The 23,552-nt window shown below is 46.4% G+C and overlaps 1 protein-coding gene across 1 annotated transcript in view; it reads right to left on the bottom strand.

Moving 5' to 3' along the window:
* FBXW4 (F-box and WD repeat domain containing 4) overlaps window positions 1-23,552 on the bottom strand; it is a 62,648-nt gene that overhangs the window by 12,725 nt on the left and 26,371 nt on the right. The window contains exon 6 of the mRNA XM_064463995.1: window positions 2,504-2,569. Within this exon, the coding sequence (XP_064320065.1) occupies window positions 2,504-2,569 (66 nt within the window). The remainder of the gene's footprint in view (window positions 1-2,503; window positions 2,570-23,552) is intronic.

The following is a 23,552-nucleotide window of genomic DNA, read 5'->3' as shown; positions in this document are numbered from 1 at the left end:
TGTTTCCCATCCCCACTAAAAATTTCCTCACTGCCAAACCCAGCCAAGCCCTTTTCAAAGCCCAGAACGTATTTCCAGGTGAAGACTATCCCCTTCCTCTTGGAGAGATGAAAATGGCTGCCCCAGGGTCAGGGAACAGCGAAGGTCATAAATACAAAAACATACCATGACCAACAGCTACAAGCACCAGCCAAGGACTTATCTGGCCTGGAACTGTGAAGATCAGTACACAAAAGGTTATTTAAGCTTTAAATCCTTTTGTAGCATGTTCCAGCTCTCAGCTGTTGGGGGAAAAAAAGACCACCTACCCCAAGGGAAGAGAATGCCACAGAAACTGCTGCAATATTACTTACACACACCCCCACCCAGAAAAGACGCAGCTAACTGAACTAACTGGACAGCACTAAACATCTAAGGGGTGCTAAGGATCCTGTAGTTTCAAAGAATACATCTTAAGCATCGCTGTGCCCTGCCTTATTTGTTTGACAGAGAAGTTGCCTTGGTTCTGCTCTTAGAGATAATGTCCTTGACATGTTTAGCTTCTGCAGGTCAGACTCTGGCCCTCTGTGGCCACAGGAAAGGGGTAAGCAGCAAACTCAGGGGGCCTGGCTCTGTCTGCCAGATGTTATCAGGACACACTGGGAGCTTTTCAGTCCTGGGTAGCTCTAAGATTTTGAGTTTCCATGCCATGCTCCCAATTCTGGAGTCTGACCAGGGAGACAACATGCATAAGCCTCAAAGGAAGAAATAGCATTTCCCTACGACATCACTTCTGGCAAACACTGGAGCCTTTGAAAATTAATCCAAAGCCCTGCTGGAAAGAAGAACAGTTTATGGAGGAGTCAAGACCTGGAAGGACAGCTCTGTATTCCCTTGCTATAAATGATTGTATCGAGCTTCACGTGCTAGCTTCCTGGTCGTTCTCCCTACTCAGCCTCCTGCCCAGCATGTGCTGACGAGACTCCCAACTCACACACAGGTCCCCAGAGAGGAAAAGACCCAGTGGCATAATGCATTCCAGCTGTGACAGGTGAAGAGGGAAGAATAAGTCTGACACTCCAGCCATTGCAACAGAGGCCCAGTGGCCTAGGTTGCCTTCGCTTTTTTATTTGCCTGTCACTCAGGCTTTGACATTATTGAAAGATCAAACTCTGTTGTGCCTGTTCATTACCTTAATCCTATTTTCTACACAGCTTTATTATCTCTTCAGGCTTCCTTGGGAAAGGCTGTCAGAGAGACTGGAGCAAGGGAGAGAAGGTTGCCTATCTCCTCACCCCTGTCAGATGCCTCTATTCAAGAACAGCCAGAAGACTTGATGGGCAGGGGTATCAAAGCACAGCCTGCATCCTTCTGGGGTACTCCAAAAGCACCATTGGACAAGTCACCAAGAAACACGCACCATAACTGAATGCACTGGCACTGACTTTCCTGCTACAGTTTGTCCTTTGTGGGATGCATCCTTCACAAAATCTTTGTTACTCCAGAGAAAACAAAACTGGTTTATACTTGTATTTGATGCAGTTAACTCAGACAAGCTAAACTATTAGCTTAGAATGCAATTGGCCTCAGACCCGTCCTGCATTCACACCAATCCTCCTCTACCTCCTTTCCCCAAATGCAGCTGTGCTGACACCCCTTCAGGCCCCTTCTGCCATTGCCCCCCTCTCTCCACTCCCAGAGCCCACCAGCTCACCTCAACCCTGACGGCACTTCCTTGATAATCTGTGTTGTGCCACTCCTACCCAGAGCATACCAGTCCTGGAAAGCTGATCTGCCGTTCAATAATCCTGCCAAATATTTGCTATCTGTCCATCACTGCACAAAGACCCCCAGGCCAAGAGTTTCAAATTTGTCAGCAGTTGAGTCTCAAGTCAGGATTTGAGCCCAACATTTCCCCAGTTGCTAAGGTCAGCACCTTCACCAAACAGGAACTACTCAGTGGCCCCAAATCAGAGGCCACAGCAATTAACCTCCTCAGTGCTTACTAAGGCAGAGAGAAGACAACATGCCTGAGTCACTTCCGTAGATAACCTGTTGCCACCCCTCACCTCTCTGAGCTACCAGAAACGCCAGCCAGGACAAGATGACTGTAAAGCCTGCATTTGCCTCTGGCTTTTGAGCACCACAGACAAGTGGGTGAATGGGAAGATGCAGATCACCTTCCTCAACCCCTCTGGCTCAGGCTGAATCATCGACAGAGACAGATTAAAAGGAAGGTGTAATGGGTGTGTTCTGACTGTACATGGGTAATGGGAAGAAACCGGGGTGGCTGTGCCGTTGACTAGAAAAGCTGGGAAGAAAAGTTGAGCTGCTCTCTGCTGAACCAGAACCACCCCCCGCATACACCTTTCCACACCAGTTTGCTCTGTCCCACACTGCGTCCCACATTTAAACATATGTCCCTCACCTACCTGGACTAAATGAATGATTTTATGTCACCTCCAACACTGCATTTCTCCTAGTTATTCACTTTTCTCATCAAGTAACCTGGAAGCTCACTCACCTCTCAAGGTCCCAGATTCTCAGAGGCGAGGTGTGTCCACAGCAGGCTGTCCCCGTCACAAATGAGCTGTTTATAAAAAAAAAAAACAAAACAAAAACAAGCAAATAAAAAAGCCACTTACTAAACCTCATGTTCTGAAGAAGTAGTGCATAAGCAAGACAGAGAAAACAGGCTACAAGATAGACTTTGAATTCTGGTTCAAGACTATTTCAGCATGTTCCACTGCATTTCACAAGGGGCAGCCAGCAGCAAAGGGAGAGGTGCTTCACAGCTCTCAGTACCTGAGCTTCCCAGATGCAGAGGTCACAGCTGCAGAGGTCACAGCTGCAGAGAATTGGCAGGACAAAGATGTATTTGCATATGCAAAGGAAAAACCTAAAACAGGAGCAGCTGTAAATTGCAAAGACATTTTCAAAACAGTTAGCACAGTACTCAGCATGTTTCATATATGGTCAGTGCTGTAAGCTGCAGAAATACCCCATGGAAAATTGTTACTTCCTACTTCGTGTCTCGCTTCTGTTTGCTGGCAACTTCTGAGCACAATCATGAATTGGCTGCAGCATCACAGGCCTAACAAATCACAGAATAGAGGTTTCCGGTCCAGACTGCTCAAAGCAGGGCCAATTTCAAAGCTGGATCAGGTTGCCCTCCCCAGTGCTCCAGCACTCTCTATTAGAGGCAGCACAGCTCTCCTGCAGCAACGTTTGGCTCAGTTCACACTCTCCAGCAGGGTCCATTCCAAAATCTTCTTTGGCAATGCTATATCCCTGCTGCACAGGCTGGCTCCAGAGGTCGCCTGACAGCCACTGGCCTCAAACTAGTTGATAACACAGGAACAAATCCTTAAAATCAAGCAGCAGGAACACGGGTGCTATGGCTCTCCACACCACGCTGCTTGTTTTGTGCCAATTTCCTATCCTCAGTCCAAATAAGAGAAAGCAGCTTATACAAAGATTTCTAAGTAAGCTATAAATGATCTCTCACAAAGCCACGTTTCTTGAAGCTACCAAGAATAAAATGCCAAAACTATGTTTAAATCATTGCAACAAGGATAGCACAAATGCAGGAAATGGAGCCTGCTTTAAATAAAAGCCATCTCTATGCTTTGCCTAAACATCTTCTGCAGCATGACACGGAGCTGGCAGCTGAAAGGAAAGCAAAATAAGGAAACAATGTCAAGTCTGCAAAAATAGCAGTTTTAAACATTTGATCTGCTACAAAATTCTTCCCTTGGAAGTCAGAAGGTGTCTCCAAGCCTCTACTCTACCAGGAAGGGATTCTTGCAGTGTCCTTGACTTCTGTGTGAAGCTCTACTGCTGGTGTTACAAGGCACCCTGCAGCAAAATGGTGAACACACACTCAGGGCCAGAACTCAGGTCTCCTTCTAATCCTAGCTCTGTGGTTTAGGTGAGCAATTGGTTTCTCCAAATCATAAGGCCAAAGCAGCACTACCAATACCCTCTGCAAAAGATGCAGGCAGGTAACACCAAGCTGTCTCAAAAAGCTACAGGAACCAAGGAAGAGCTACAGCTATGAAGGCCCTCTTTTTTTGCTGTCTTTCTCCCTTCTAACCAACCTCGCATACCTGGAGGTGTCCACAAGTCCTGTGACCCTTAGCTGCCCTTTAGGCTAGACAAGGCCTGCAGCAACAGAAGTATTTCAAAGTCTCTCCAACCAAACTGTCTTAGATGCAAAATCCCAGGTTCACTGGCAGTACACATGCAGTTGGCCCAATGTACCTGTAGCACAGGACTCTGCACAGATGCTGCAGGGTGCACGCATTATTCTTCTCCATGGAAGTTCCTGACCGAAGTCAGAGTCCAAGGAAAAGCCAATTACTGTTGCTGCTCAGCAGCCACAAGGACCAATTAAGGAAATGTGCATATTTCATATTTGGAAACAGGGTTTCTGCTCAATACCTGCCTTCTCTCCACCATAGTGCAGGACAAGAGGGAACATTTCTCTTTTGCTAATGTCTTCCATCTCAAAGGAAAACAAGCAGCAGACACCCGCTCCAACAGCTCACTGATCAAACTCCATCTCCGGAAAGCAGCATTTTGGTCAGGGAGTCACTCAGCTACAAAGCTAGGTGTTAGGTTCTGTCCGTCCCTCCCCAAACATAATCCATTAATAACTACTAAAGCCAATTACCGTGGTTAGAAACATAATAGCAGTCAGAGAATCAGTCAAGCAGGCAATTGGGTGCTTAAGATTTTTCTTTTGGGGGACAAACTGACTCTGTCCCATCAGAGAACGCCCTCACGTGGGAGACAGGCCCCTTTGTGCAGAAGGTATGCACAAGGCTTTGAAGGTTGCCACAGGTCTAAATTAGCATGGAGGCATACCAACAGAGAAAAAGGTGGGAGGAACAGCAAGATCTAATCCCTCCTCATGCTGTCAGTTCTGGACTTTAGCTTTCCCTTCTCAGTCCTCACCCCCCTCCCCTAAAAAAAAAAAGGAAGGAAAAAAAAGGAGAAATAGCATTAGATGAAGAGATTTATTTCCAGCATCACAGACAGGCCTCAGGGCCACAAACAAGTCTCTTCTGGGTAAAGCTGACTCCATTCAGTCAGTAGGAATTTTGTCTCATACTTCAGCAGGATCACGTTTGCAGGCCTTATCTTTAACAGGCTGGAGCCCATTAGTGTGCAAAGATAAGACTTCTCCCAGAAGAGCAGGGAACCTTCACTGCCAGGATGAGAAAGCAGCATTCACAAGACATGCACAAGAAGTAGTGCCAATGAGAAATTTTCAAAGCCTGGGAGCGAACTGACCTGGAAGTCTGGATTCCCAGGGGGATGATACAGGACACCTCCCTTTGAGTCTGGTCTGTAGGCACACACCTTCAATCCCCAGGCCTATCATAACTGGGAACCTTGCAGAGGTGGCAGTTTCACTCCAAGCAAAAGGGTAACACAAGTCAGCTTTGGCAGGTCTAAAACAACACGGAAATTGGAGCTAACCATGTAACGCTTGGCTCCAAAACTTCTGAAACATCATTCAGCAGAACTGAAGCCTACCACCAGGCCTGCTTCTTTCAGTTTACCTTCAACATGGCTTTTTGTCTTAGGAAGCACAGACCACACACCAAAAACCTCTGACCTAGAGAAGTGCAACGTCTTCTTCATCACTGTTTTTGCCAGCTGCCCAAAAGAAACAACTAAAGCTGAGTTACTAGCTTAGTGAGTGCCATTTATTTTGCCTACAATGCTTTCATGAGTCAGAGAGACTGAGGACAGACTAGATTGGGAAGAGGAGACCACAAGCCTATATATATATTACCACAGGGTTGGATGACCCATCTCTCTGAAGTATATATTATACTACTGATGTACACAGACACTGACCAGATACATCTACGTGCTACATAAAAACGGCTATATCCAAGCTTCAGGTGGCTTTGGAGATGCAGAGTCCCTTCCCCAATAAGCTTTCCTCTGCCCTATGAGAGCTGCTGGGTACCATGACTACAAACTCCCTCCAAAAGACTCCTCTAATGGGAAACTGAGCACCATTGCAGGGCTTCCATAACCAGGCATGTTGTCTTCACAGTAATTCCTCAGGAGGTAAAAACAAGCAAGCCAACGCAGCATTTCCACCTCTGCTGAACCCGGAAGGCAGGAATTTTGCAAAGCATTGAAACACACATACTTCATACATAGCATGTTTTTGTTGTCCAAAGTAAGGCATTTTCCAACTCATCTGATACTTTGGTGTTCTCTTTCCCATTTGAAACTCCCTGCTGAGAAGAGGAGGAAAAAAAAAAAAGAAACAAAAAAAGGAAAACTGCCTCTCCTGAAGCCAGACCTTCTCTATGCTACAGAACAGACATTTCATTAGAGATCATCCCCCCACAACAGAAGCTGGGCCAGAGGAAGAGAGAGAACACACGACCTGGCAGTGCTGTTGGAAGAAACACAAGAACTTCTCTCCATCTGACTGACTTATGGTTGTTGAAGATCCCATGGCATTTCTGGCAACAGCAGTAGCACTCTGGCTACAGTCCAGCTGCAGTGATCCCATGCTTGCTCCCAAGGTGCCACCTACACAGTTTCACCCACCTATAGCATCCCTCTGTATCCCATCGGGACAGAACATTGCCAGGTGTGGGTGAACCAGAGGGAAACAGGTAGCTGCCTATCAGTCCTTTTGGAAAGGTGCTGTTTGTAATGAGGCTTGGAAACAGTCTCAGCTCCAGAGATACAAATCCCATTGTACAATACATACCTTCCTATCAACCCAGCCTTCAGAGCAGGCATTGCCTGAGCTGGGAATCCTGAAACGCAAAGGCATTGAAGGAACATGGGTGAAACAGGTTTCCAACCTCTTTTCTCTGAACCTTCCCCATGCTCCAGGCTTGCGCCCTTTCCCTGTATTGTAAACAGATTGCTTCTCAAGTCCTGTTCTGCTCTTTGGGGATTTCAAATCCAGAATCTGCTTGACACATGTAAGAGCCTGTTCCTTCCTCCTCGCGCGCTCCTCTGCCCCCTGGAATTGGACGTCGTTGTTCCATTTTGGAGACTATTATATTCGGAGACTCATCGGACTGGGAAACAAAGAAGTTATTACTTGACAGAGCCCTGCAGCTGGGAATGTGGAAGGCAGGGGGAGGGGGTAGCACTGAGGGAGACAGGATGGGGGGGGAGGTCAGGGGGTGGTAGCAGCATCATGAAAGCAATCAATAGAAAGGACAGCTCAAAGATGGGAAACATCTTTTTAAAAAAGTCTCAAGTGAGATGAAAAAAGAAGGAGAAGAGAAAGCAAGTCCAAAACGGAGAGTGGAGAAGAGAGAAAGCAGTTGGTGCCGACAGTGCCATGGGTTAAACACACGGGTCTGTGGGTTTGTGTAGCCTTTGATTCAGCACTGACACGCTTTGGCAAGGGAGGCCACCGGAGCTGTCAAATCCTTCACCAACGTGCCCATCAATTGTATTCAGCTCTCCCCGACCCGCACTGGCATTTTAATTACTGTTGGGTAAACTAATTTGTACAAATGAAGGCAACTCTGCCTAATAGAATATGCAAGCTCTCTGACCTCTGACAGGCGATGACACAAGATACAAAGGAGGCAGAGGAAGGCTTTTTATCAGAGCCTTATTACTCTCTATTACTCCAATTAGTTAAGCTCCAGTGCTCCTAATTGGGGGAAAAAATTGCAATTAAATCAATTTTTGATGGGCTGAAAGTGGGACACCGAACCGCCCTGCCTGTGAAACACTGATATTATAGCAGCAAAGGTCAAAGTCTTTGTCGGCACCTGTAGGGCCCCCACCTCCCCTCTCTGAGCCCCTCTGTGCCCCCCCAACATACACATGCAGCTCGCTAAGGCGAATCATTAGAACATGTCATGTCTTATCGCGGCCACCACCATCCCACTAACCTCATCAGTTGACATCATTACAGAAGGTAACTCCTCTAGCATGAATACAGTGCTAAGGTCACACAAACTTGATGGAGCCCCTGCTGAAGAGCTCAGGAGGCTGGGGAGCAGATGCAACAGTAACAACATTTTGAATGGGGAGAGGAGGAGGTCAGAAACTGAGGGCAGGGAGTTTCGGCACCTCCGGCACGAGGCTTCTCCAACAGACTAGATACACACAAAGGGAGGGAGACTGAGGTCGCACGAGGAAGCAGGTGCTCCTTCCCCAGGTGCATTTAATTTGCAGGAAGAAAAAAAGCACCATACCAGCTTAGCATTTTTCTTCTCCTTGAGCAAGCAGGCACCACCACCAATATGCAAGAAGTCCCACCTGCCTTTAATTCAGGCAATGCTGGACAAAGCCAGGATTGAGTGGACACGCAGGGCTGGCATTGCCCCTTCACTGCCCCAGACCGATTCTTTTAGTCCTACTTTGTGCCTCTTGCAGGATGAGCAGAAAACTGAACCAAGCACCTTCTGTATCTCAGAAGTAAGTCAGGACAGCCGGGCGTATGCTTACAACTCAGTAACCACAAACTGAACAACAGGTAAGGCAGTCACACCAAATATATGGCTGCTGTTAATAGGCAAAAATTACAACCTTCCAGAACAGGGAAAATAAGGAGTGGAAGGCTATTAGAAGATAAGATTGGGAAAAGTTCAAGAAGCCAATGACACATGATATAACTGAAACCTGAAGTAACAAATGCAGGTTATATGCAATTTACCACAGCTCTGCAATATCCCTCTGGCTTTTGGCTCCATACTAAATCTTCCCATATTCCTATCCTTCCAGTCCCACCTACCACGCTCCTCCCGCATCATTGCCACGCAATGCTTCAGCTCCAGACCATTAGTGCAAGGTAAAGACAGCAATCCATGAAACTGACTTAAACGTTTTGTGTTGCTGGCTGCTGTTCTAGGCTCAAGGGTACCCACACTGCACTCTGTTAAAGCCTGGTTTCAGGAGTCTGCTGGCAGTCTCCTTAGACTCAGCACAAAGAAGAGCTAGAGTGCTGTGGAGCTGAGCTTATATTTGGGCCCAGCTGCTTGTATGCATGTAAAATAGTCTTGTATTTGGACTCAGTAACAGGACAGAGCTCACCTGAGCAAGCAAAGACCCACTGCAGCATAGCCTCAGCTTTGTTCAGCAGTGAATAACATTGCCAAAGAGAAGCAGCAGTTGGAGGCAAATGACCAGGCTTGTTCCACAAAGAGACTGGAAAGCTCTGGCACATTTGCTGCTGCTTCTCTGAGCCTCACGTGCATGCTGCAATGTCCCTCAAGGCATCACTCAGCTCAGGGTTGAACGGTGCTCCTGATATGCACTGTAAATTGCTCACAGAGAAGCTACACAAGAGCTCTGCCACTCCCCACCAGGGACTCAGCACAGAGAGAAAACAAAATGTGTAAAGATGACTGAATGAATGCCACAACATTTACAGCCGCTACTGCTCCAAGAGGAAATGCTGTGCTCCAGCAAGGAGCACCAGTGACACAGGCATGGACAGACTAATAACTCATTCACAATGCCCCAAGCCTCAAGTGGACCACTAGAAAGCGCTCCCCAGAAAGATGGCATTTGCATTTTGTACTGAAGGACACTGTAGAGATACTGGCTTGAAACAGTGAAGTCTCACAATTGAGGCAGAACTCCAGCACATTTGATAGAAAAAATGCTAATGTCGTCATCTCCCACGTCATTTACTGCATGTCTTAGGGTGGAGGGAATGTCAGCTTCACCTCTCCAACCCTCCACCTTGGCGTCTAACTTCATGTCTTACTCCAGACTTCAGACCACCAGGCTAGAAAACAGAATAAGCCTTTAATATCACCAAAGGCCCAATTCCCAGCACGGTAAACGATCACTCCTACTCTAGCAAGTTGCTTAGCAGGTACCCAACATAGACACCTCTATCTTGCCTTCACTGCCTTGCAGTTTCACCCCATATTGTCTGCACAAGTCATTCCATAACCTTGCTCACTGTCCCCTCCCCAGCCCTGCGGCAGGTAAGTTTTGTGAAAACAGGCAGCCAAATATAAGGTAATCCCCATTTCTGGAAAAAAAACCTGAGCTCAGTGGCATTAAAACAGAGATTCCGGACAGGACAGACACATGCACATAAGCCTCTTCCACAGTGTAGCATTGAACAGGAGAAGATCCTTCATTAGAAACTAGTGAGTCCTGATGTTCCTAGGGCTGTTTGCACCTAAATATCACCCTCCTTTCCCCAATACTCCACAAAACATGCTTTTAGGGAGAAGCAAATGTCAAAGACAGGACCGCACTCAGATTAGCTCTATAAAAGTTGATTGAGGGTCCTGGGTGTTCCTATACAAGAGGGATATTCAGACAATGCTTTTCACAGTGCTGCGCTCATTTTTCAGAACCTCCAACAGAATTGCCTTTGTGGCTGCACAAGTATTTCTACAGGGTTAATATCAACCCTACTCTTTTATTAAAGGGAAAGGCTTGATAACCCATGTTTAACTGTGTAAAATACATACATACTTGCATGGTATATCCACTCTTCATCACCCTTCCTCACTCTCCAACCTCTGGGCTTGCCAGGCATGGAGTGGTTGTTCAGGACAGAAGTCTCTGTACAAGAACTCCTGCATCCCTAGCTCTCTCCAGACCCAATTTAATCCTCGACTGGTGCTCAAGTTATTATTGTTACTACAGGGGGAAAAAAAAAAAGATACTCTAACCATAGAAGAAATATAATCCAGTATGTAACTTGGGCAGTGGTCTGAACAATGCATACTAAACATCAAGAGGGACAGGAAGCCCATTGCAAAACTGTTTTGCCTCTGCATGCTTACCAGGCCTTTCTGTGAACAGAACTCTCTTTGCAGGCATCCACTGTGGTTACATCTTGGAAGCTGAATCATAAAGAAACATGACTCTGCTGAGAAACCACTTCTGAGTTTAAAGGCTGGGCTGTGCAAGAGATACAGTTCTCTATTCCTACCACAGAAAGCCTTCTGGGAAGAAAGAGAAGGGGAGGGGAGGGGTGCACAGGAAAAGAAGGAAAAAAAAAAAAAAAAAGCGGGAAGTCTAGGGACTTCCAGGTCAGTCCAAGACTAGGTGGTTAGACACCACTACAGTAGGGTTATTTCAGCTTCAGTTTATCAGTAAGCAGAAAAAATCCTCACAGGACATTTTTAATTCTCAGAAGCTTTAACAGTAGAAAGGCAAAGAAAGTCACCACTAAGGTTACATTCGTGTTTTGAGTTTAGGGTTTTTTTTAATGGTTTCTTTTTCTTTTGCAAGTGCAGGTGAAATAACCACATCTAGAATCTGGATGTCTTTAATTACACTACGCATTCTCCCTTCCAGCATCACTAGGGCAATCTCAGCCATCTGCAGCATCTTCATCATATGCTCTGCTTCCCAGAGCAACCACTCAAATACAGACTGGCAAGACTCCTGCTAGGTACCCACCAGACCCACCTCCGACTGCTGCATGAGCCGTCTGCGCAACAGTGCAAGGGGACTGCAAGGTGACTTCAAAAAATCTCCACCTTGAGCAAATCCACTAGCTTTTTGGAACCAATGGAAAGGAAGAAACAGGTGAAGCTGCTGGCTGAGCAGCAGAAAGCCATGATCCCTGGATGAGATACATGCAAAGCTATTAGACACTGGACAACATCTGCTCCTGGGATAAAGCAGGGCACCTACAGACCATCACACACCTCAGGCAGATCTCTGAATGCCTGGCACTCAGTTCTCACCCACCTGCACACCCAATTCAAGCCTTCACACCCAGCACCTATCTTCTCTCTACTGGGCTCAACAGCATTAGCCTTCCCCCTCACCCCAGTAGGGAAGACGCCCTGAGCCTGATCCTTTTCCCCAGATCCAGCAGCGCCCAGAGCTCACTGCTCTGGGCCCACACACAGCCTTACAAGAAGCTCTGAACTCCAGACCTCACTTTCTCAAAGCCTGCCCAGGTGTAAAGCTCCAGCGATTCCTTTTTCTTTGCCATTTTCCCTCCTCCCTCTCCCCCTAGCCCCACCAACACTTTCAGGCCACACAGTGAGCTGGGAGGTTGGAGTACATGAGGACCACTGCAGCAGTCGTGCTGTTTCAGGCCCCCCCAATCTGAAGACAATTTCTAAGAGCTATTTCTTATCCTCCCCTCCATGAAATGATTTCTGTTAATTGCCTGGTGGGAATCACTTATAGGTGGGGGAGACTCTCCCCCCACACACACCCTGGCCCCTAATTGGCTTATTGAAGTTTTAACAGGGCTTTCACCTGGAGAAGCTGGTAATTATTCCCTTCATTCCCCTCTTGCTTGTACCTGTAGCTTCACACTTGGGGCCTGCCTGGCTCCACAGGGGGGACTTTGTTCCCTCTAACTACAGGCCCCACACAAATGGGCCCAGCAGCAGGAGAACACAGCAAAGTGGTAATTTTCAGCCCAGCATAATTAGCAAAGGTTCTTTCAGCCCAAACTGCTGAATGGGGAGGGGGCTGCTGGGGAGGGTGCACCATGTGGGAATGGCGGGACAGGGGCTGCTCTCAACAGGCTGACAAAGACTTCTCAGGAACTCTGATCTGGGGTGAGCAGGAGGAGGGGGTTGGAGTGGGACAGCCTGCCTGGCAGAGTGGGGGCACGCTCCGCAGTGGGACACATGCTGAGGAGGTCAGCTCGTGACAAGCATCTTTCCCCCAGCCTGTGGAACAGGGCAGTGCAGGATGCCAAGAAAAGGGGTAAAGGAGAAAAGAGATCCAGCGATGCACAATAGGAACATGTGAAGGGGTACAATGTGTGACAGATCCTTGAAGGCCTGGTGTAGCCTACGCTCCCAGGGCAGCATTTCTAGTCTACTACCATTGCACTGAGATTACGAAAGGCAACAGATTTGGGGAGAGGAAATTGGAACAATGCATGTCCCAGACAGGACAGCAAGAACCGTGTTGAGGACAGAGTGAGAATTCTTATTGCTGAGAAAAATCAGGGGAGAATCATTCACCTCCTCCAGCATCTGCCCCAAAAGTCAGGCAACAAGCAGAACCAAGAGGACAGAGATGAAGGCTCCAGGTTCTCTTTTTGCTGAGCCATTTCCCCTTAGTAAAGCAAAACTGGTTTTCATAGTGGGACCTCACTTATTCTACCTCCCTTTCTGCTACGAGCCTTTGGTTCTGCAAAACCTACCAGGAATCCTGCTGCATGTGGGTTGACCAAACCACTTAATTCCCAGCCTATTAATCCTGTGTTGCACCAGACCGGCATCAGTTGTCCCCCAAGCCAGAAACTGGCATCCTGCGGCACAGTGCTTCTGTTGATTCTCAGGACTTGTTAGCATCTGTGCTTTCTTTGATTATCACCATTGCCTTCAGGATAGAAATACTTGTCCTGGCTGGTCAGCTCCAGGGCTGCAGAGAAGTTAAACCTGCTCAGCTGACTTGATGATCACAGCTACAGTGCAATGGGATTTTTTTTTTAAGTGTTAAATTGGATTTTGAAAATGCTCATCTTGTGTCCCTTATGAATGCAGCATCCTACTAGAAAGTAAGAATTGTCACAGTCTAAAAGCTTGGTCCTTATTCTGCAATGAAGACCAAATGGTAAGCATACAAGTGAAAAGGTGCCAACTGCTTTCATCAGAGCACCAGTTACACAGGAGTACTGAGCAAGCCCTAGGAGACGATGCAATCACAACAATCCTGACAACAAGGAAGATCTCCAGAGACTCAGTATGTAGCAAGGAGACAAGCAGCACAACCCCCAGGGCACAGACCTGTAATTTCTGAGCTGCCTAAAATACAATACTGTGACCCAATGATGCAGCAGGTTGCAAACTGGAAAAGTTGCCTGATTCCACCCCACAATACTCTGGTTTCTCTTCAGATCATCTTCCTTTCACATTTTATTAGAGACTCCCACAGAAAAGTCCATTTTTCAATATTAATCAAACTTTTTCAGCCTCACCCAAGCTGCTTTAAGTTCTTGCCATGGAGGTGAGTTCAGCTAGATACCGTGTGCCTTCAGCTGATCAATGCTCAAGATTTTCTCCTTAAAAGCAACCTCTGACACTTCTGAATAAAATACGCTTGCCATGAAATCAATGCCAGCATCTGAGAAGTAGACACCAAGAATAAATACAAGCAGACCCAAGCTGACCAGGCCAGTTTCAAGGCTACGCAGAGAAATATAGTGAACATCCCCAGCACCAGGGGGAAGAGATATGTAATGTTGCCTATGCTCATACTTTATCACAAACCTTAGTGTCCAGGGCTTTTGCTTCGTACAACCCCACAGTCTACAAAGGGACATGTAGAATTGATTTGAGTAAATACTCCAGCTGTCATTGCTTTGGACAGAAGTCTAAATACATGCCCATGTGTAGAAAATTCTTAAAAGAATCGTTAGGCAAAAGAAGAAAACCTCTCCTATTTTAAAAATATCTCCTTTCTATTTTTTAAGCTTCAGGACTGCCAAGGCCAATCCCAATATATTTTCAGATGTGACTGGCAGTGTCTTCAGTTAACAAGTATTCTATTAAAAATGCATATACATAATTACAGTTTATCTAAACTTTTCCATTAGAACATAGGACAGAAAATTACTTTTCAATAAGCCAGCAATCCGTGCATGCCAGTGAGGTCAGGGGGAGGGGAGAATCCTTTCAGGTTTGCCAGAACAACTAAAACCCAAGAATGTTTCAGTTTAAAAGGAGGGGCGGGAAGGAATCCTGGTGCCACAAACCACAATTCATTTTTATCGTATTCTTTTTGCAATACACACACACACGTATACAAAATTCAAACTTCCCAATTGAGGAGAATTTTGAAAGAAGTGATCAGGGTGGTGAGAAGACAACTTCTCAACCAACATATACTTTCATCCTCTTCCTACAAAGGGCAGCAGTTCTTTCTCCACATTATGCAGAGGCGGGAGCTATATGTTGTTCACACTTATAATGGAAAGAAGCTCAATTGCTTGAAAATGACTTTTTTCCCTTTCCCAAGGAGGAAGCTTGATCTTCCTCCTCTGCTCTATGCTATTCAAACAATTTCCAAATTAAGTCTAAATGAGTTGTTCAGCAGGGGAGAAGGAAATAATGCTCAGAGGATTTTAAGAAGCTAAAGACCAGGAAAGGTGAAAGGGGAAAATGTGTATATGTAGCACATGCTGCACACAGAGAGGTCCAGGACACTGAGGCATGGAGACACAGGTGCTCTGTGGAGGAGGCAAGCAAAGCCTCATCTGCGTTTAACTCAGCCATGAAATGACTCCTAGAGCTTTCCTGCTCTGATCATTCCAGCCCTGACACGGACACGCTTGCAACAACCTCAGTTCACTTGCCCTAAAAGCTCTGGGAAGCTTCCCCCTCCCCAGCTCTCCACTCTATGCAATATGATTTGCTTCAGGGTTTTCATGCTAAGCGTTTGGAGCATGTCAACTGTTTGCCCCTAAGCACCCAACATCCCGAATGAAGCCCCTGCTCTCCATCTGCAGGTTCCCAGCATGCTTAGTTGTGAGCAAGCACCAGAGAGAGAAATAAAACCTGCCAGTCGGGCCAGAAAGCCCTAGCCCTGTATGCAGAGAAAGGCACACAAGATTTCATTAAACAACCAAACAGACAACACATGTCTCAGGCATAAGGATGTGTAATAAGGATGTTTAGTGGCCACCTCCCACATAGATCCTGAACTATGCAAAAACCCATTGAAAGTGTTTTGGAGGAGCCAGAGCTCAAACCATCCTGACATCAATATATAATAAACCACAGGTTCACAGCACAAGTTATCATCATCAGTATCTGTAATCAGGCCGGGCTGTAAGGCAGGCCAAGAACTATTGAATTTCAGTAATAACTGAGATTAGCCAGATGAAGATAGGAAAGGGATCAGGCAAAATAGATACTGTAGAGACAGGGAAAGGACAAGGCAAGAAGGTGAGGAATAACTTATTATGATGCTTAATGTCAGCATGTTGGAAAAAATGACACAGAAAATGGAGTAGGAGGGAAAGGATTGCACTGGAAAGGACTGAGAAAAAGCCCCTTCAGGTACATGTTTCCCAAGTCTGCAGTGAAACAGAGGATTCCCTAAAACACATCATTCTTTGATGTCAGCAAATACCTGATAAAGGGATATAAGTACCACGCTGCCTCCTGCCCCTCAGTAAGCTGCTGTCTAGGTGAAGCAGGACAACCTGCTGGCAGTCAGTCCTCAACACTTCAATGAACAGAAGTCTGGAAGTTTTAGATGCACAGGCAGCGTTGTGGGCAGGCGTGTGAAATCACAGTTTCCTCCTTTCCTTCCCATGACCTGCCCTATTCCCAAGCTCTGAGAGCTTAGGAAGACTCATCCAAAAACACAGTTATTAAAAGAACCATTTTTACTTGGCAAGCCAAACACTCGCATGAAGAAATGCCAGAACTAAGCTCACTCGCACGTCCTCCACTGAAATGAGCACATTACTGAAGTGTCAGTATTCGATTCTGCAGCAAGTTAGGAGTGTCCCAGTTGAACCTGTCACTGATCTTATCATGTGGATACACAAGATCCAATTACGTGACCATCAGTTCAGGTTAGGCTACATCTCTGTGGGCTCCAATCAGAGGCTGCACTGCAAGGAAATTATGAGCTTACCATGTCTCAGGGATGCCTACATGTGAAGTCCACTCTAACAACTGGCCAGCAAGCAATCACAACAGTCATGGTTTGCTTCTGCTTCGTACAAGCCGATCGATGCTAGAGTTGGGGTAGCTTGGGAAAAATACTAAAATCGTAACCGGAACAGAATGTATCCAGAGGGAGGAATCATTCACTATATACCTCCATAAGACGGTCAGGCAAAAGTTTTAAAAATAGAAAAAAGTGTTTCTTCCTCAGAAAACAACACTGAAATGGGAAGAAGCCCATGAAGACCAGAGCATTAACAGGTTCATAAAGAAGAGATGAGCTGCTCACAGAGCTAGCCTCTACAAATATGAAAGAAACACTGGTTTGGATGCAAACTCTAGCCAGGGAAGCCCTAACCTCCCTACCGCTGGAAGCCAGGAAGGGGCAGACAGGAAACAATCTTTTTGCACTTGTCTTGTTTCTTACCCTTCTCCCTAAACATTCACTACCGACTGCTGCAGGACACCAAATGCTGCAGTAGGTTCATGCCGGACTGACCCACCATGGCCAGAAGAACATGAGAAATACCCACCTTGGTCAAGCCATGGACCATCTAGCTCATCATTTGATCCTCCAGCAGTGGTACTAGCAGATGCTGCTTAGGAATAATGTGCAAGCTTGGCAACTTTCTCTGGTCATTCTCTTTGTACTGCCCCAGCATCCACAACTGCCATATTAAGGATTTTAGAGAGTGTATCCCCACCTAGTTCTTCACAATGGACCTGCTATCCATGAATCTACCAAATCCCTTTCAAAACTGCTGACCTCATCCACCTCCATAACCTACTGGAGCAGGAAGTTCACTACATACTGTGTGAAGAAATATATCTTTTGCCCATTTTAAAGCAATCTCCTAGTAATTTCAAATGTCTCTATTTCTACTGTTGTAGGATTTGGTGAATAACACATCCACACTTAAGCTCATACTTCTTTTCAAGCTGGTTTTACCAGAACTGCCTAGTAGAGGCAACCAAATCTCAGCACACCAATAACTTATGCAGAGTGTTTGACTTGGGACCAAATACAGGGAAAGACCACAAAACCAAGACACAAACTAGCAATGCAGCCATTTCTTTGGTACAGAGGAGTGTTCCTTTGCTGTATGTCTGCTTCACACCCTGTTTTTTTCATTGCCCCGTCTAAGGCAGGTTGGAGTTAAGTAGTTGCTCCAAGCTTTGCGGCTTCAACCAGTCTGTCACACCTAGACCAGCAGGGACCCACATCACTGGCTTTAGTCTGAGAGCTAGAGAGCCAATATGGACCTGAGGACCATCAGGGTCTTGCAAACCATAGTTTGAGAAGCAAAGGACAGAGTCATTGTACAGTGGGAACAGTACTGTTCACGTGCACTCAATGTTACTGAAGTACCTGACATTTTCCACCACATATCAGGACCATGAAGTCCTTGCTCTGCCAGGCTACAAACTTATCTGAAGTGGTCTGCACACAATCCATGGTCCCAGATTGCTCTGAGACCATCAGAAGATAGATGCTAGAGAAACATTATTGCTTTTCTAATTTCTGGAGCAGGCCACCTTGCTTCTCCACTGTCAAAGAGGAAAAAACCCAGAGAGATTATATGGAAAAGGAAAACATGCTCTAGGCCACATGTGCTAACCAATACTCTGAGCAAGACAGAAAACAGGAAGCAAGAGAAAACATGTTCCAGACAGTTCTGCTCCATCCCCATCCCTCATTAAATCAGCTTGGACAGGCTAAGCAGGTCACCGAACAAAGTGCAGTTGCAAAGCTCAAGACAGCTGCTTCCTCTGATCTGTTCACTTTTTGGTCTCTATGGTTTTTTTTCTGGGGGGGCGTGGGGGCAGTGGAAAGAAGTACACACACAGATGACCACCAGACTTTTTCTCCTTGAAAAAAACCAGGCTGTTGGGTTCCAGTTTGCAAGCCTCTATCCAGCCCCCACACTAATAAATCTCTGGGACTATCAATCACCTTGGTACAGGTCTCTCTTCTCAAAGGAAATGGATCTCTCTTTTCATTAGCTGCCCGTGTCTACCAACCATAGCAGGCCTCGTTTCAAGTCCTCTTTGATGGACGGCTAAACTTAGAGGAATATGTACCTCAATCTCAGAAGAGAACATGGATTTACTAATTACACAGGGCAATACACATTAAAAGCTGGCTATAATACCTGGTCCCAAATTAGCCCTGCACCTGTGAAGCGTCTGGAAGCCTACAAAGCAGTATAGTACATCCCACCCAGAGGCAGAGATGGCAAATGGAGCATCATGAACCCACGATACCTCTTTAGAGCAAGAAAGTGGTTGCAGCAGTTGTGCTTTGTGCAGGTGCGAGGGAAGGTAGAGAAGACTTGACAAATACTAGATAATGAACCACCAAACACACTACAGGCAACACTACACAGAGATAACAGACTTTCCAATCTGCCTTCCAGTCTGGAGCAGTCTCACACTGCTCTGAAAAGAAACCAGAGGTAACGGAGCCAAGGAGAGATTCATAGGCACACAATTCTATCCACACATTTCCAGTGTCTTATTTCACTCACAACAGAGATGCAGGAAGCCAGCCACCCAGGGAAGCTGAAGCTTAGCCACAGACAAGAGGTACTCTGGCATGCTGTATTTTAAAGCATATTAGCACACAAGCCAGATGCACAATGGCACACATTGAGAAATTCCCATTCTTCAGAGGACCCAGTTTCCCTTCAAGCCTGACTATCTCCTCCTTGCCGTTTGCTCCTTTCCAAACACCAGCCTCTAGTCCTGCTCCCATCTCCTCTCCACCTCCCCCTGTGTTTCAAAAGCAGTTTAATTTACTCATCTAGAACTAGGATGATGAATTTGCCCATTTTAAAGAGCCTGCCAAGCACCTTTTGTAAGAACTGAAGTGGCTGGAGAAGGCTGGGACTGAAGACATCAACATCCTGATGTGTGCCAGACCTAACATGGGAGAAAGACATCTCCCAACCATGTTTTCATTTTTAATGGTATTTTCTCTAGGCCTGAAGAAATTCCTGTGGGCAGTGCTATGCTGTGTGTCAAAATGCCAAAGTTCAGCAGCAAGGGCTAGGTCAGAGATTTACATTTATGAATTCTGTAAACTCCTATCATCTGCAACCTCATCCTGGGCACGTGGATGACAGACCCTGCCCAGGATGAAGGCACTGCTGCTGTAAACATCCTCCCACTCTGCTAGGAACCACCTTCTGTGCAGACAGGACCCTTCCTTCAGCAGTTTTCTACACTCTACATTCTTATGTTTATATGCTCTCCATCCTGAACTGCAACAGGAAGTTTTGTAACTATAGGTTGGCAGAGCACACATGTGAATCAAGTCTGTTTTTCTTTTTTTCTTGTTTTTATCCCCTTTCCTGAGAGCACTGACTGATAAATAACCCAATCCCTGCTTGTAAAAAGAGATTGTCTCCTGCTACTCCTAATCCAGAGATGCAATGCAAAACCTTGTCTCTTGAATTCCCTCCAAGTAATTCTTAGCACCCATTTGTACATAAAGATGCACATCCACACATGCCAGTTTCTCAAGTTGGCACAAGCTATTTGGACCACAAAGCTATGCACAAGCCCCAGTGCACCCACAAGACGTACCACACTGAAAGCTGGTCATTGCCTTCCCAGGAGTATATCCCCGTTGGATACAACGGCTCCAGTTAGAGACAGAATCAGACAGACATGCCTTGAACAAGTGCTTTGCAGAGCATGGACTTGATGTCCAGTGTAAAGCAGGCTTGAATTGACTTCACTGATCTTAGCCATAAAACATATATCGCTATGCTTCAAACAAACTAGTGCATTTTGGATAGAGCCTACAAATTTGATCCAGCAAGTACTAGCACCAGAAAGATACCATCACCTGCAGCCTCCTGTGAACTTTTTTATTTTCTTCAGGAAAACAAAGACTAGCACCTGACTTCACGTGTACATGATCATCATTTTCTTCTCTTGAGAGAGAACTAGTGCTTTACTATCATTCCTCTTCCTGCAGCAGTCTGAAACCTTCACTCTGATAAATTCAGTCCTTCATCAGTTCTCTCCCAAATAAATTTTTTACTTTTAGAAGAACTGAGAGCAGGGGGGAATCCCCCAAAGAGGCCCAGTACTTCCCCCCTTGTAATGAAACCCTGTAATGGAATGCCCTGCACTCCAATTAGGAAGAAATGCTAATTTTCTCCAGTTGAGCACCCCCTCTAGATGTATCTAATTTGTTTCACTGCTTTCATCTCTCCCCTCCATCGCATTTTCATTTAAAGGTTATGATCTGTTTGTGCCCTTCATGCCGCGCCCTGACAAGACACCCCTATGAGAGGTTGCAGGGGCCACGTTGCCCTTCCTAACCCCCTTCTCAAACAAAAACCAAAGCTTTTTTCCCTCCACTGCCTCTTTAAGAAATGCAGAAAGATAAGGGGAGGAGCAGGGAATTGGGAAGACAATAATTAAAAATAAAAGGTAAGCCCTCTTGCCAGTTGGGTTGTTGGTTGTTTCCAACAAAAGGTTAGAGACCTTTGCACTGTGACCAACACCAGTATGACCAGTGTAGGCCAGCTGGGAGAATCAGCATTACAGAGATTTGCTACTTCTGCAGATCCATTTTAGGAACAGCTGCCATGCAAGAACACCCTTTTGCAAAAAGTTTTGAGATGCGATGCTGAATTGTTTCTCTGCAGGGCTGGAGACATGTTCTCTCCCACCTGTCACAGAGAAAGTCTGGTCAGAAAGGACATGGAAAGTTGGCTCAGCTGAGGAGAAAGTATCAGTAAAGGTCTTCCCACTCCTCTCTAAATGGGTTATGCCTGCTTCTGAGAGCCTCTGTTTTGATAAGTTCCTTCAGAAAAGCAAAGGCTTGAGCTGGGTAGCGTGGGCTTTGAAATAGCTCTTCATGGCATCCATAAATTTGTGCTGCTGTGGTTCTGGTTGACCGTGGGCAGGCTTGTAAATCCTCAGGGCAGAACCCATCTGGACAGGGTACCTGCCCAGAAGAGTTTTCTACAAAGACTAACATATGAGACAGGCATCCAGATCACAATGCTGGTGCCACATCACTTCCCAAAGAAGTTTCAGAGGGTGTTTTCACCAGAAGATTATTATCAAAAGGAAAAAAATACAGTCACCAACCTACCTGTTTCCTCCAGCAAGGCCCCTTTGCAGCCTGCCTCAGTATTCTCAAACAAAACAGTATCCCTGGAGCTGAACCCTACATGCACTCTTCCCCACCTGCGCATCCTGCTCCTAAGCCAAGGCATTAGTTACTTGTGTTCAGCCTCTCCCTCCCTTCACCTCAATTCTCTTCTTCAATTCTCGTCCATTAGAAAGGAAATCCCTGATCTACACTCTCTAGACACAAGTTTCACCACACCTCTGTTGTCAACACCCTACAAGTTGAAGGTGTCCAAAGAACCTCTCTGGAGGCAACACAGCTAAGTGGTCCCTGACTGAACAGTGGGAACTGCTGGGTTCCACCTGTGGCACAGCCCAGAACAACTACCCCCTTGGAAAAAGGAAAGGAACAGCTGGATACGTTGTCCGGGCCAAGAATTGAGCAGCCTGTTCTTGGACAATAAGACGAAGCTGGAAAATTACCGCAAGAGTGTTTTCTGCTATTAATATGCACTTTGCTAATACTGCCTGAGATAGCCAGTGTGCTCTGTCATTTCCTGCTGCAGCCCCTGAATCCTGTCAGTCAGAGAGCTATATGCTCCGTTACAAGCTATTTCCTCTCTACATTTGCAATACCTCCAAAAGCTTTTGCAGAAAGTTCTAACGATCCCCCCCTCCTGCTCCTCTCTGCAGACACGATTGCCTTATAACTCAGCTTTCTGGGACCACAAACAGGGAGCGGGTAGGAGGCACACAAAGATTTACTCTTCATATAGCACCCCTGCCCTCCCCCCCAGGCCCCCTCTCTATCTGGTCCATGCGAACAAACCCTGAGTGGGAAAGAGCGTTTGGAAGAGGCCTGTGTCTGGGCCAGCCGCCTTTCATCCAGAAGATGCCTCTTCCCGTTGGAAAATACAAGCATTGTGTGAAAACATTTTAATATATTCATGCACATTCCTATAGCTCGCAGGAGCGAGCGGGTCCCAGCACTCTCCCCTCCCTGCTTTCCAAATGATTTTCATAGGCAGTGATGCACTGGGAATGCCACCTGTTTTCTCAAATGCCCGCGAGTATGTAAATTGTGGGAATATGCAGGCCAAGCACTGCTGTTTTATTGTGCTGCAGAAAAGATTTTACTAATTACTTGCCTAAACTCCAAAGCAGTACGCTTGCTTTTTTACAAAGCGGGAGATCAGGGAAGGTGGGGGTGGTGGGAAGAAGAGGAGGAGGAGAAAAAAAAAAAAAGGGGGGGTGGTGGTGGTGAAGAGAGTAAAGGGAAAGAGGGAGAAGGAAAGGGAGCGCAAGGGATGCATTTCAAAGTTTCTCCAGCAATGGGATGGGGGGGAAGCTGGGCCCAATGTGAAATCATAGAGGTCAAAGGTGGGTCTCCCTCCCTTGTGAGAAAGTGGTGAATCAGGACGGTTTATCAAACGATCATTTTCTTTTGAAACTGGGAGGCAGCGGCTGGGACAATTCTGCAGATGTGCTTGATGAGTTCGGGACAAAAATGGGCCGCCTCCTCCCCCCCTCCCCCCTTTAAGGTCTCCCATCAGGGGTTGCTTCTCCCTCCACTGCTTCCAGGACCCTCCCCTCCCTTCTTCAGTGGTCAGCTGAGACCCCCACCCACTGATCGCCTTTGTATTCCTGGCCTTTGGACACACTGACAGGGCCCTTTATGAGACCCCAATCAAGACCCCCATGTCACAGGTACCTAGTAGAGATACCAGACCCTTTTCAAATGAGGAACAACAAGGAAAATATGCTGGCCTATTGTCCCAGCATGGCACCAAGGGAGATGAAAGGGACAGGCTGCTCCCTCTCTGCAGACCGCCTGCCAATCAACCCCAGTTATTAAGGTCACTATGTAGAAATTCTTTTGACCTACACCTA

Source organism: Phalacrocorax carbo, chromosome 12, assembly GCF_963921805.1.
Source record: "Phalacrocorax carbo chromosome 12, bPhaCar2.1, whole genome shotgun sequence".
NCBI lineage: Eukaryota > Metazoa > Chordata > Aves > Suliformes > Phalacrocoracidae > Phalacrocorax > Phalacrocorax carbo.
The sequence above is the reverse complement of the archived record's forward strand: the minus strand, read 5'-3'. Positions and strand labels throughout refer to the sequence as shown.